The 13,173-nt window shown below is 38.5% G+C and overlaps 1 protein-coding gene across 3 annotated transcripts in view; it reads left to right on the top strand.

Annotated features, from left to right (window-relative positions):
• Positions 1 to 11,248, top strand: part of LOC146519291 (calcium-dependent secretion activator 1-like) — a 238,584-nt gene extending 227,336 nt beyond the window's left edge. For all 3 annotated transcript variants that reach the window (XM_085159095.1, XM_085159096.1, XM_085159094.1), the window contains 2 exons: positions 5,475 to 5,579; positions 7,250 to 11,248. In XM_085159095.1, the coding sequence (XP_085015221.1) occupies positions 5,475 to 5,579; positions 7,250 to 7,423 (279 nt within the window). In that variant the 3' untranslated portion in view covers positions 7,424 to 11,248. The remainder of the gene's footprint in view (positions 1 to 5,474; positions 5,580 to 7,249) is intronic.
• Positions 11,249 to 13,173: the final 1,925 nt, after the last annotated feature.

Here is a 13,173-nt window from a genome sequence, read left to right as displayed (position 1 = left end):
TTATTTAAGACCTTGTATGTGAGGAGCAGGATTTTGAATTCTGGATTTAACAGGAAGCCAAAACAGGAGAAATCTGCTCTCTCTTTCTAGTCCCTGTCAGGACTCTTGCTGCAGCATTTTGGATTAGCTGAAGGCTTTTCATGGCAAATCCAGTATCTTAATATGTTGATTTTAAGTAAATTAATTAATGTATTTTGTAGGAAAACATGTACAGCAGCATGGAGAAAGAAACGTTTGAGGCTAGTGTCAGATCAAGAGCCACTATGCCAAGATCCAAGAGTCTGGAACAAGAAGTCCAAGTTGTTTTAAGTCCAGTATGAAGTTTCTAGAGTCTGTGAGGATTTGTGGTGCTATGTCCTCTGCTGATTCTGGTGGTGGTTGGTCCACAGTGCTCTAATAAGTCAAACAGCAATGCAGCTGTCTATTTGGAGATCTTAGAATACTTATTTCGTAGAAAGGGGAATTGTTGGTAAACTGGTGCCAGGGTACAAAGAAGGGCCTCAACACCTGTGATGAAATCACAGGAGCTCTGGTAAAGAAGACTGTGGCAGTTAGTGAAGATATCGTAATGATGAGTCGGGATAATCTGATTTTGTATTATGTGTTATAGCAGGCAGAGCGTGGACAATGGACAGAGTGGGCAGGTTGTGAATAGGTAAGGGGAGCTCTCGCTGCAGCAGTGGTGAGCAGTTTCAGAGGATAGCACTGTCAGATTGAGGGTGGCACATATAAACATTTGAGGGGGTCAACGCTGGGGTCAGGGTTCATGGATTCTACTTGGACCTTTTATTTACTCGGCAAGTCCAGCTATCACACAAGAGAGTAACATTATGGTGTCAGAATATGGAGTGCTGTCATCAGAGAACTGACGGGATAAGGTATAAGGCTTTACATTACAGGACTCAGAAAGGTAGGTGATAATGAGTGTGGGACGGTTCCACACACAGAGTTAGCCCAGAAATTTCATCTGAAAAATTACTCATAAGGAAAAACGTTAGGAAGAGAAGAAAAACAAAATCCAACCCAAACCTGTCCTGCTGAAACCAGCAGCACATCTCATGTCTGCTGAGTCACTTTCATGGTAAGATAACCACAAAAGACAACAAGTGACTATTTCTAAATGCTTAATACTAGAATTTGACAATACTGTAAAATGAAGCATTTAGCATCATTTTAACAGGACACTCTTTCCCCTAATGTGGAATAAGAAAAACGATAATTGAATTAAACTTTCATGCTAGATTAAGCAAATATGGGTTGTGGTAGCACTGTCTATTACAGCTCAGTAATAAAGTGGTAATAGTAGGGTAATAAGTTATTACCATTCAAAGATCCAGCATGCGGCACGTAGCACCAAGCCACCTGCTTACATACTGAACATTAAAGCACGACGATCTATGGTAGTTCTCTGGGGAACAGTTTCACAGATACAGATTGTCCTTTGTACCATTATAATTATTGTATAAAGTAAAATAATTAGTCCATCCAAAATAACATACACATTGGGATATTCAATGTCTATCATTAGAAATAAACAAATACAAAATTAATTGGGGGTGCGGGGAGCTATACTCTTAGTACACCACACATCCAACCCCCTCACATAAACTGTTATAACTAGAGTGCTTATATATAACAGATACAGACAGACACACTCACATTCACACCCATGGGCAATTTAGAGTTACCAATTAACCTATCCCCACTAACTGCATGTCTTTGGACTGTGGGAGGAAGCCGGAGTACCCGGAGAGAACCCACACAAACACAGAACATGCAGACTCCACTGTGCTGCCCTGCCAGAGTGAAAGCTATGGGAGATTTTAGACATGTTAGATTGTGTGAGTGGCGTGATGGTGTAGTGGTTAGTGCTATTGGCTGAAATCAAGTCGGTTTATGGTTTGAACCTTTTTAATATATCATTACATTCCAAATAGTTTCTTTACGCTTCTTTCAAATCAAGTAATTTATCATATTCAATAGACATTTCCTCCCTCTAAACATGCATATACCCCTCCCCCTTCATTTTCATTCCCTTTTTTCTCCAGACTCCCATCCACTCTGCTGTGACCCTGACTGTGGAAAGTGAGTCGGCTTGTATTAGTATCACCCTACACTCATCACTGTCCATCAATTAGGCTGACACCAGCCAGGGCCCAAAGAGAAACATCTGCAGCTGCTGTGCTCGGAGCTCACTGTGCCTCGCAGAGCTTACTGTTTGTCTAAGCCAAGAAGTCAATGCTAGTTTGAAAATGGAAATACTGATGTGATTGGTCGATGGATGGTACCTTGATACTACATGATGAGGAATGCTATGGCTAAAGTAACAAACACTACAACCAGTGGTTTTCTTAGTCTTGATTGGGATAGCATAGGTGTGCTATTTTTAAACTCATTACTAACATAGTAAATGACATCACAGAACAAACCAAGACTAATTTAATTACATGAAAGCAAAGAAATGTAAATGGAAGCCAGACAGTATTCCCCCAGAAAGGTTACTGCAGGTTAGGTATTAAAGTACATTAAGATTACTTTAGAAGGCTTTATCAGAAATGACTAATAGGTGCTAATCATTATGCTAACTTATGCTTCCTGTCGGAAGTAAGGAGACATTAGCATAAAACAAAGCACCTGTCTGTGCCTCCAAGCCGCAAATCAGTCATTTGTTGCTGTGCCAGTACTGTCCAACTGTTTCCAGCACAGCCCAAGATCTCCATCATCCACGTGCAGCTCACACACCGTTTAGCTAGCTAACAGGCTCCAAGAGAGCCAAAAGTTATTCTCCACACCATTAGACAACCACAAAAGCACTGCTACGAGGCAGGTAGCCATGGTTTTAGACAAAAAACTAACCAAGCATCCAACAGAAACTGGTATTCATCAGAGCAGGCAATATTTTTCTGCATCATTCCTGATTTACTATCCATCCTTCCTTTCTTTCTCTCTCGCTCATTCCCTTTGTTTGTCAGTATTCCATCCATCTGCTCAACACATCCTATTCATTCATTAATACACTTTCACCTCGATCCTTAATCACCCGAACCTGCTCTTCATTCTCTCCAGCCTAAGCTCTTGGTCTAGCCAGTGGTGTGCTGTAACTTTTACAGGAAGGCAAGTAGAACCAATTGCTAAGACGACTGCCAAGCCTGTTCAACTTGCCTGTTTCATGGCCATGGTTAGAGCTCCTGTCCCCTCTCCATCGTGGTTTCTTGCTGTTGTATTAAAGGAATAATTAAGAACTTTTTCAAAGACCATCCTCTCTACGTCACGTTACCCACATGATTCACGGGGGGAAACTTTTCCGTTACGATGCTAAATCACTGTAATTCATTTACCCTCTAATGCTAGCTGCATTTCTATACAAAGTGCAGGTCTAACTGATCTCAGACCAGTAACAGCTGAGCCAGTGGCAGCTTGCCTCGCATGCTGCTCCCCCATCAGTTTACAGTCACAATTCACATGTACAAACTACTAGAAACAAGCTGCTGGGCTCTCAGGAAATTGATAAACTGATTTAGTTTAAGAAATCAGTCACATTGGTCTTTGCAGTAGCCCTTTTTTACCAATCATAATGGGGGGCTCAGCAGTCCTGAGAGGTGGATTTGACTAAATGGTTTCATTAAATCCAGTTTAAGTTAACTTATATAGCATTTATACCCAAGTGGCCTCACGACCGCCTTTCTGTTTTGGTGGATAATGTAGCTCTTTTTAAGATATCAGTCTCCAGCTTGCACTGGGGCTGTTTGAAACAGAGTGTGAAGCAGTGGGAATGACAAATAGCATTTCCAAGTCTGAGGCCATGATTCTCAGCCAGAAAAGGGTGGCTGGAGCACTCCGGGAAGGGGATAAGTTGCTACCACAAGTCGAGGAACATTGTTCCTTTGGCCTCTTCCTCATCAAACCCAGAATTATCCATCGGATTGCAAAACAGAGAAGCATGATTTGTCACTACAGAGAACACATCTTCACTGCGCTAGAATCCAGTGGTGCCATGCTTTAAACCACTGCATCAAGTGCTTTGCATTGCGCTTGGTGATGTAAGGCTTAAATGCAGCTTTTTGGCAATGGAAACTCATTCCATGAAACCCTCTGTGCACTGTTCTTGAGCTGGTCTGAAGGCTGGAGCTCTAAAGCAATTGACTGTGCAGAAAGTTGGCAACCTGTGTGCATTATGCACCTCAGCATCTGCTCACACTGTGCTGTGGACATAGAAGTGATTGGAACACCAGAATTAAATTATTTGGATGGGTGAGTGAATACCTTTGGCTATGTCGTGATGTCCTTCAGCAAACACAGTAAACAAATATGTAAGGCAGCCTTTATTCATTTGCTCATGTATTAAAAAAATATCCTGTCTCAGAGTGACGCTGAAAAACTAGTTCATGCATTTATTTCTTCCAGGCTGGACGACTGTAATTCATTATTATCAGGAAGTCCTGATCCATGCTGCAGCAAGAGTCCTGACAGGGACTAGAAAGAGAGCAGATTTCTCCTGTTTTGGCTTCCTGTTAAATCCAGAATTCAAAATCCTGCTCCTCACATACAAGGTCTTAAATAATCAGGCCCATTGAACCAAATCACCTCATACCCATATGGAAAAAAAATAGAAAAAACTTATAAAAGACTTGCATCAGATGTGGCCTACTTCATATAGTGAATCATATAAGGCGTATATGATTTAATCATGAAAGTGGCCGCTTTCATATATTGTTTTAGTAAGCATCCAAAACATACAAGTTTCATTTATATAATTTTTCAATGGATCTTATATCTGTTTTCACTCTTGTATGCTTTTTATACAAGTTTCACACAAGACAGATACAAACTTTATAAGATTTATATCTTTTCCATATGGGGAAGTCGACATTAAGTAAGATGAGCTGGTTCTGATGTTTTATTAATAAGAAAAGTAAGAAACTGAGATTCTGCATCCAAGAAGAAGGCAGCAGCAGGGAGAATTTCACTGTTTCATCCAGGAGCTGAAGCTGCCGCTTTCATACGTATTTCAGGAGGGCAGTTTGGACTTTAGTTAGCAGAGGGTGGACCTCATCTAAAGAGGCAAAGAAATCCTTTCAGAGAGCCGACTGGTCTGGAGTAGAGTAGCTGTGTGTCTGAGTTGAAATAGGATTATTCACCACTGCGCTTGTTGAAAATGCAGTGACCTGATTCGTCAGATCTGTGTATTTGGATTCCAGCAATCAAAAATAAAGGGCAGGAAATTTGTTCAGTGAAATTACGCAGCTAGAGTGAACGGCTGCATTAAGAATCGGTAAGTCCAACACACAAAATATTTGAATAGATTCTACATGTCTAGTGTGTAAACGCCTTTTCAATGGTACACAGCAAGGATGAAATGATCCTTTTTCAGCCAAAAGCATCATCGCAATAATCTCTACAGAGGTCAAGTTATTGTGCATTTCACAGAGAATCACTTGACACTACAGTGGTGTATGTTTGTGTGTATTTTACAGCAATGGTACACGAGCACAATGACCCTTATAGGAACATGGCTGACTGACCGTGTGGACCTGCAGCTCCATGTTTATCAGTTGAAGGTTCTCATTAGAATTGTCAAGGTGAGAATTACTTGCTTTTATAAACTCAGCAAAAAAAGTGAGGAAATTTGTGTTTGGCTAATTTTTCCTTCATTGTAACACTGCTTCTAGCCAATAGATCTTATACTCTTAGCCTGTTTATTTTCCCTTAAATATTGCAACAGTTATAAGGAAAATGTATTTGTGGGTTAACGACAGAATTGAGCCTATTGGTTGTGCCCATGAAAAAACTTCGACCCTGCTGCAGTGTTCGCTTGGTGTCTGATTCAAGCATGCCCCATTTGACTTATCTGAATAGGGTGCCTGCCATAGGGCATGGGTATCAAACTCCAGTCCTCCAGGGCTGGTGTCCTGAAACTTCTCCATGTGTCCCTGCTGCAACACACCGGAATAAAATTAGTAGGTCGTTAGCAAGACTCTATAGAACTTGATTGCATGCTGAGGTGGCAACCCCCAACCCTATTCAAGTAAATAAAAGTGAAGTAGCATGTTTGAAAAAACATACTTCTAAACGTATCTTTAGTTCACCACGTTCATTCACTCATGAGCTGCTGTAACAGGAATCATGGCTGAATCGCCACCTCAGCGTGAAGTCAAGTTCTATAGAGTATCAATTAAGGGAGAATAAAAGAATATATATACATACATACACGCACACACATACACACACACACACACACACACATATATATATATATATATATATATATATATATTGTCAAGAAGCATTGTAACAACAAAGAAATAAAACAAATTTCTTGACTTTTTACACTAAATATTTTGATGAAAGTAAAATGTTAAATATTTCTATTTCGATCTATTTTATCAGTTGTGTGCAACCATTAAAAATGCAAAATGCATTATTCTAACTAATTAAGTCTACGGGTAAGTGGTTGCTTTTACAGTGGCTAAGGAGGTAGAGAAGGTTATCTGTTAGTTAGTATAGGAATTGGTGATTTGAGCCCTCCAGTCTGCATTTCAAAGTGGGTGAACAATCAGTGTCTTGATATCATGTTCACATTTTTGCACCAGTTGTTATTTGGGTATAGGCAAACACTGATTTACCAATAAGAGCTCCTATCTGCCTGGAATGCTGTTGACCCCACTATGCTAACAGTGTTTTCAGAAACAGAGATTCAGCCAAGTCGCTGTAAATATTTTAGCACAGTCCCTCATGCCATGTTGTGTAGTTAAGTCCAGCCTTAGATAGTCCGGTTTATTCTCCAAGGAGCGAACGTTAAAAAAATGTTAAAAACCTGCGTTTTACACAGGTTAGCCTTTAGCTTAGCAGTTAGCCCCACTCTATGTCTCCTCCACTGTCAGATGTTACTGATGTGAAGCTCAGTTGCTTCCTGGAAGTAGCCGGCGTAGTATACCGAACCTATGTAGAAGATCCAGAGTGGTCGCACCTACTCCATCTATTGTTTAAGCTTTAACGGTGCTATCATCAGCCAGTGCAGCTGCAGCTTAACAGGGCACCACTATCATCATCATATTAATAAGATGTACTGATGTTCACATAAACTTTTGTTTACCTAATTTGAAGACCGACTCAAGACCTGATGATTTCATTAACACCTTAAGAAGCTAAGTGGATTAGTCAGGGACTCACCAACCCAATCAGCTGACATGCTTTTTTTATATTTCCTGTGAAGCCAGCTAATCATTTTTCATTTTTCTGTTTGAGATAGAAAAAGTACCGTGACTTCCGCCTTCAAGGGGTACTGGACTCTACGCTAAACACTAAGATGTACGAAACTGTAAGAAACCGACTAACCTTGGAAGAAGCCACGGCATCGGTGAAAGAAGGAGGGATGCAAGGCATTTCAATGAAGGACAGCGATGAAGAAGATAACGATATCTAGATCAAAAGAGTTGAAATAATAATAATAATTTCAGTGTTTTGGTATATTGCCTGACAGTCCACACCAGTCCTTCTATAGAGTCAAAATAATTTGGCCTGTTCCTTCCATTGCTTGGTTTTAGTTTTTCTGTTGCCAATACTTCCACAATTCTGTTAAATTTATGACATTTATTATTATGTTTATACTATTATGTATCTTTAAAGACCTTCAAGTGTGTCAATAATCATCACTTAAAATCTTCAAAGCTAAATTTCCAAATAATTAAGGCTAGTACCTAAATTATCTTTTGCCTTAATTATTTAGTCTTTGTATTCTGTTGTTGTTTATACACAGTAAATTCACAGTGTTGTCTCTGCACTTCTGCTGGAAAAACTCTCAAGTGATTTAGGCCATTATACTGTGATTTCAAGAAAAACAGTAAAACGAATACTTGTCTGTCTATTCCAAAGTCTGCCTGCAAATGCAGGATGAACTTTGCACTGTCAAATTCACATTGTGTCTGATGGAAGTGTCGCAAGAAAATATGGATATTTATTTGTTGGTATTCACCTGGCCCAAAACAGCTAAATTAAAGCATTTAGAAGTTTTTTTTTAATGTTTTCCACCAATATGGATGACAATTTTCTTTCCACTATGTTATACTGAAAAAGTAATTATCTTGTTTTGCTGCACCAGATGTGAAAGTGATTTAAATTGTCTTCCTTTGTAATGGTTCAGCATCATTTCTCAGCTAAAAAATCTAATTAATGTTTTTTTACATTATGTGATGTTATAGGATGTGACAGTGACGGTTTTGCAGGCTCTAAAACATGCTTTGTAATTGCCAACAGCAAATGTGAGACAACAAAAGAAATTATCAACAGTAAGACTGGTGGTCACATAGAATCATTTTACACCAACAAAAAATATACATTTGAATACATCTTTAGAAACTCTATCGCTAGTGTCATATGATAGGAACTGTGTCAGATTTTCAGGGTGTAAAAAGTGTTAGAGGTTCAACATTACAAGTGTTTGGTTCAGTATATGAATCGAATGATTCCTGTCTAGTAATCTAAATCTAAATGTCATGTGGAGTATGGAAGGGGAGAATGTGGATTCGGAGGACAGGGTTCAAAAATGGACCTTTATTTAAAGCTGACAGGTGAAAAACAAAGTCAAAAAAATAATAGTGGCAAGTGGCAGTAAACAATGTCTACAATGTCTAACACATAGAGAACAAACCCTACAAAAACACAAAAATGGGGGTTCAAATATACACAGAGGTAAAACAGCAGGGAACACAGATGGAACGAATCAGGGAAAACAAGACAAAAGAACTAGGAACACCCAAATAATTCAATTCAAAGGCCCGAGAATATAAACACAAACAGAAAACCAAACAAGATTTCAAGAACAAAGCAGTAAACGCTGAATGGAGACTGGTGGGTGGAATCACACTCCTTACTTTCCCTGGGAGTGTGGACTGGAGAGAAGAGTTAGTCTGTTAGTCGAATTTTGGATACAAGAGGATCAGTGTGGTGTTCGTGGTTTTCATGGAACACTGAACCAGCTCTTTATTCTCTCAAGGACAATTGAGGGTGGGTGGGAATTTGCCCAACTAGCCTACATGAGATTTGTGGACCTAGAGAAGTCCATATCCCTCGGCGTCTCCTGGAGTATGTGGTGTCTGGTCCATTGCTATGACCTGTTTTATCCCTCTATAATCATTGCACAAGCTTTGTTTGCAAGTCAGCAATAAGTCGGACTCATTCCTGGAGCGTATTGGACTCCACCAGGGCTACCCTTTGTCACTGACTCGCTTTGTAGTTTTATGGACAGGTTTTCTAGGCATAGCCATGTGGCAGAAAGCTTCCACTTTTGTGGCCTCAGAATCTCATCTCACCTTTTTGCAGATGATGTGGTTCTTGTTGGCTTCATCAGCCAAGTGTGAGTCATTGGGAATGAGAATCAGGACCTCCAACTCTAAGGCCATGGTCTCAGCTGGAAAAGGGTGGGGTCCCTACTCAAATTCAGGGACGAGTTACAACCCTAAATGGAGGAGTTTAAGTATCTTGGGGTCTTGTTGACACGTGACTGAAGAAGGGAGCTTGACAGACAGATAGTAGGCCGGAGCTGCAGTAATGCAGACGCTGCATCAGACCGTTGTGGTGAAGAGAGAGCTGACCTCTTGGTTTATCAGTCAATCTGCGTCGCATGCTATCTACGTGCACAGACTGGTGAACCAAAATTGAGGAGCTCATTTATGTTAATGTACTTATACTCCTAAACTAAAAGTTTTCAGTTTTATGGATTTGGCTTTCCACCAATTGACAGAGCTAGCTAGTTTTCTTTTATTGCTAAACTTGGTGCCTAAATAACAGTGAAATAAAAAAAAATTGCATGTAGCAAAATATCAAGATGTCAAATTTAAGCAATATGCTATTATTATGTTATTATGTATTTGCCCTGCAAAAAAAATGGCTTATATGTCACAGATGCAGCAAACAGAGAGCTGGTAGAGAGCTTGTACTGTTAGAGTATAATTGTGCTTTTTGGTTTTGTTTATTTATTTTTGGGGGTAAATCGATAAAATAAAAAAAAAGTATGGGGTTATGGATGGTCCCTGAACATTAACAACATGAAACAAAATATGGAGTGCATAATCAGTTCAACATATGTAGTTGGACTTAAATGAGGCACACCTAAATGTTATTAATCTGTCAGTGCACCCAGATTTTTTGCATGACTTGAAATTGTGGCCACAAAATAATGTGAAGGAATAATGTGTTAAATATCTGTATGTGTGTGTTTTGTGCAGTAGAACTGGAAGACTTGTGAGTTCCAGGGTCATCACAATACACACAATCACTTTTTCCCTTTACAAAGTAAATGATGCACTGCCAGTAATTTCAGTATTTGGTTAAACAGCCTACAGATAAATATATGAGCAGCACAAGCTGTGTGCATTAGTTTAACATCAACCTTGCATCTCTGGCTTTTCCTAACTTTGTTTGGTTTATGCATATAGTACAGCAATACACTTGTAGTTTGATTTTTAATTACACTTCTAGAGCAATTTTTTCAACATTTTTCACATTTTAAATTTTAGAGCAAATCTTTTTTAGTCGACTATATGTTTAAATAACACCGTTTATTTGCCATTTGTTGTTTGTTCTTGATAAAGTTTCCTACGTGTCCCCGAGGCTCTATTGCAGGATCTATGAGGGAATTAATCGTCATTTTTATAATGGACGACAAGAAATGGCGTTTCCTACAACTTTGCTTTTCTCAGTTCTTTACCTTCAGTTATGTGTCATACTGTACTGTATGTAAGAATTGCATGGACCTGGTATTTATTTCCCAAAGTGTTTTTGCTCCATGTGTGATGTTACTGGGGGGTTCACCTTCTGCCTTCTTGAAAAATCCACTGAGGCCAAGAAGATTTAAATAAAAGTCATTGGAAAGTGTAGAAAGAAGTTTACAGCTCATTTATTTTTGTCTTCGATGTGAATTCACATTGTGAACTGTAAGAATGTGATCCAGGAGGGGGGGGGAGAGGAAACAAAGTGAAAGAAATAACAACAACAAAATACATATTTGTTAATCTGTGCCCATAACCTCCTGACTTGCTCCACAGCAGCATTTTCTTAAGACACAGAGTCTTAGATTAATTCTGTGGATTAAAGTCATCTTGAGCGTTTATAGTACCACCCTGAAGGAGATTTAGCTGCATTGACCAAAATCAAATCCAGAGCTGAAGATGAACGCTATGACTAAATTCGAGGAGATTAGATATAATATCATTCCAAATTAAAAGAGGACAGGATATCTCTTAATTAATCTATAGACGGGAAGGGACTGGGGTGGGGGGGTGCTTGCGTGTTGGGGAGTGGCGGGGGGATGTGGGGGTGAAATCCTTCTTAGAATATGAGGAAAACAAGGTTTTTGGTAAGAACAAGGTCCATCTAATCCCTGGGTGATCCAAATGCTCACTGTGATGACGTCATCATCAGACACACTAGTCTGTCTGTATTCAGTTTGTTTAAAGGATTTGAACGAGTGCAGAAATAAATAACTTCATAATATCAGCACTTACGGGATCATGTGATAACTATATGGAAACTAAATGTATTTCTGCCAAAATAAATTAAAATTTATTTTGTCCACATAAGTGGACGTCACATTTTGGGTTATTTAAACCAAAATAATAAATTTTGCTCTACAAGGGCCTGATATCCACTTACGAGGACATTATACTGCTACTGTTCTATTGAAATTTAAATGAATATCCTCATACGTGGCTCTCATTTTTCATAAAAACTAAAATAATGTAAAAGAAAAAAAAATCAGGTAATTCTTTGTTTTTACATTCATCAGGTCCCAATATGCCAAAATATCAAAGAGAAATTAAAAATCCATGCCGTGGAAGAGTTCAGGTCTTAGGAGGTTAAATCCAATTAGTTTATTATTTTTTAAAGTAACACTTTACAACAATTGTTGTCGCGTGGGGCTTTATTTTGTAAATTATAAAGTTATTATAGTTACCTAAAACTAAACTAAAACAGGATGTAAAAAAGTACAAATGTTCAAAATGTGAATAAAAGTTAGAATTTTGAAAGACTGAAATGATTTTGTGAACTTGGAAAAGAAAACAATTTAAAATAAATTAATATAGGAAATAGCTTTAGTTGTAGTTTTTGTTAGTTTGGTAAATGCATTTCAAAAAGTTGTGTTAGTGCATTTTTAAAAAAAATATTGTCTCATATATGATCGCGCCATCCAATAATAATCAAAAGACTAAACAAAAGCTACATATTTTTAAACAACTGACACTGAAATGAAACTGAATTAAGAGCAAAGAGTCAAAGCTTACTGTAACTTTGTTTACATTCGCTTGTGTCTGATTTTTGCTGTTATATGTAAAATATGTAAAAGTGCTTTGAGTGGCCAGACTAGTCCAGAAATTTCTTGGAGACAAATGTTAAATAATTTCAATATAAATATATCTTTTGAATATGAACAGACAGTGTATGAAATAAGCCGTATGCTTAAACATCTAAAATCTGTGTGATCTGCATGTGATTGAAATGTGTTTTTTTAATATCAACTGAAACTAATTCTGACTCTGTGAAGTCTGGACTGGATTTTATGAACGTTCACTATAAGAACACAAAAATATCTGTTGGGTATATGTATGCCACCTCACATCAGAGGAACTTCAATGAATGAATCGATGCCTACACTTTAGACTGATTTCCATTGGTGAGGGCAGATTCGATGGTGTAATGTTAAACAATGCCAGCGTTTTCGTACACTCCGAGTAACAAAGGGATTTTTAGTTACATTCTTCATTATAGTGTGTGTCCAAGAAAGCTTTCTATTCCTTAAAATATCAAACTCTGAATATACTCCAGCGGTCGTTGTTTTGGTGAATACTATTTTAAAGGCTATCATCGCAATGAAAATGAAAAGGAACTATTTGAGTGGAGGAAATGCTCTTTACCTCCACAAAGACTATTCCCTCACATCCTATATAGTAAAAGTAATCAAGAGCAAAGACACAAAGCAGCCTACCTATTTTAACATCCCATCTGCAGTGTGGGTGAGTTGCCTTAGAATCATTCATTTAATTTCCCCATGAATATCCAGACACGATTGGACAGTTCTGTGTGAGAAATGACACCAGGACAGATTAATGGGCCTGGAGATTTATGCTGGCACGATCTGAGCTGCTTTGGCTTTTAAGCTCCAATCAAGTGTGGAAATGG

Source organism: Neolamprologus multifasciatus, chromosome 5 (genome assembly GCF_963576455.1).
Source record: "Neolamprologus multifasciatus chromosome 5, fNeoMul1.2, whole genome shotgun sequence".
Taxonomy (NCBI): Eukaryota; Metazoa; Chordata; class Actinopteri; order Cichliformes; family Cichlidae; genus Neolamprologus; species Neolamprologus multifasciatus.
The sequence above is the reverse complement of the archived record's forward strand: the minus strand, read 5'-3'. Positions and strand labels throughout refer to the sequence as shown.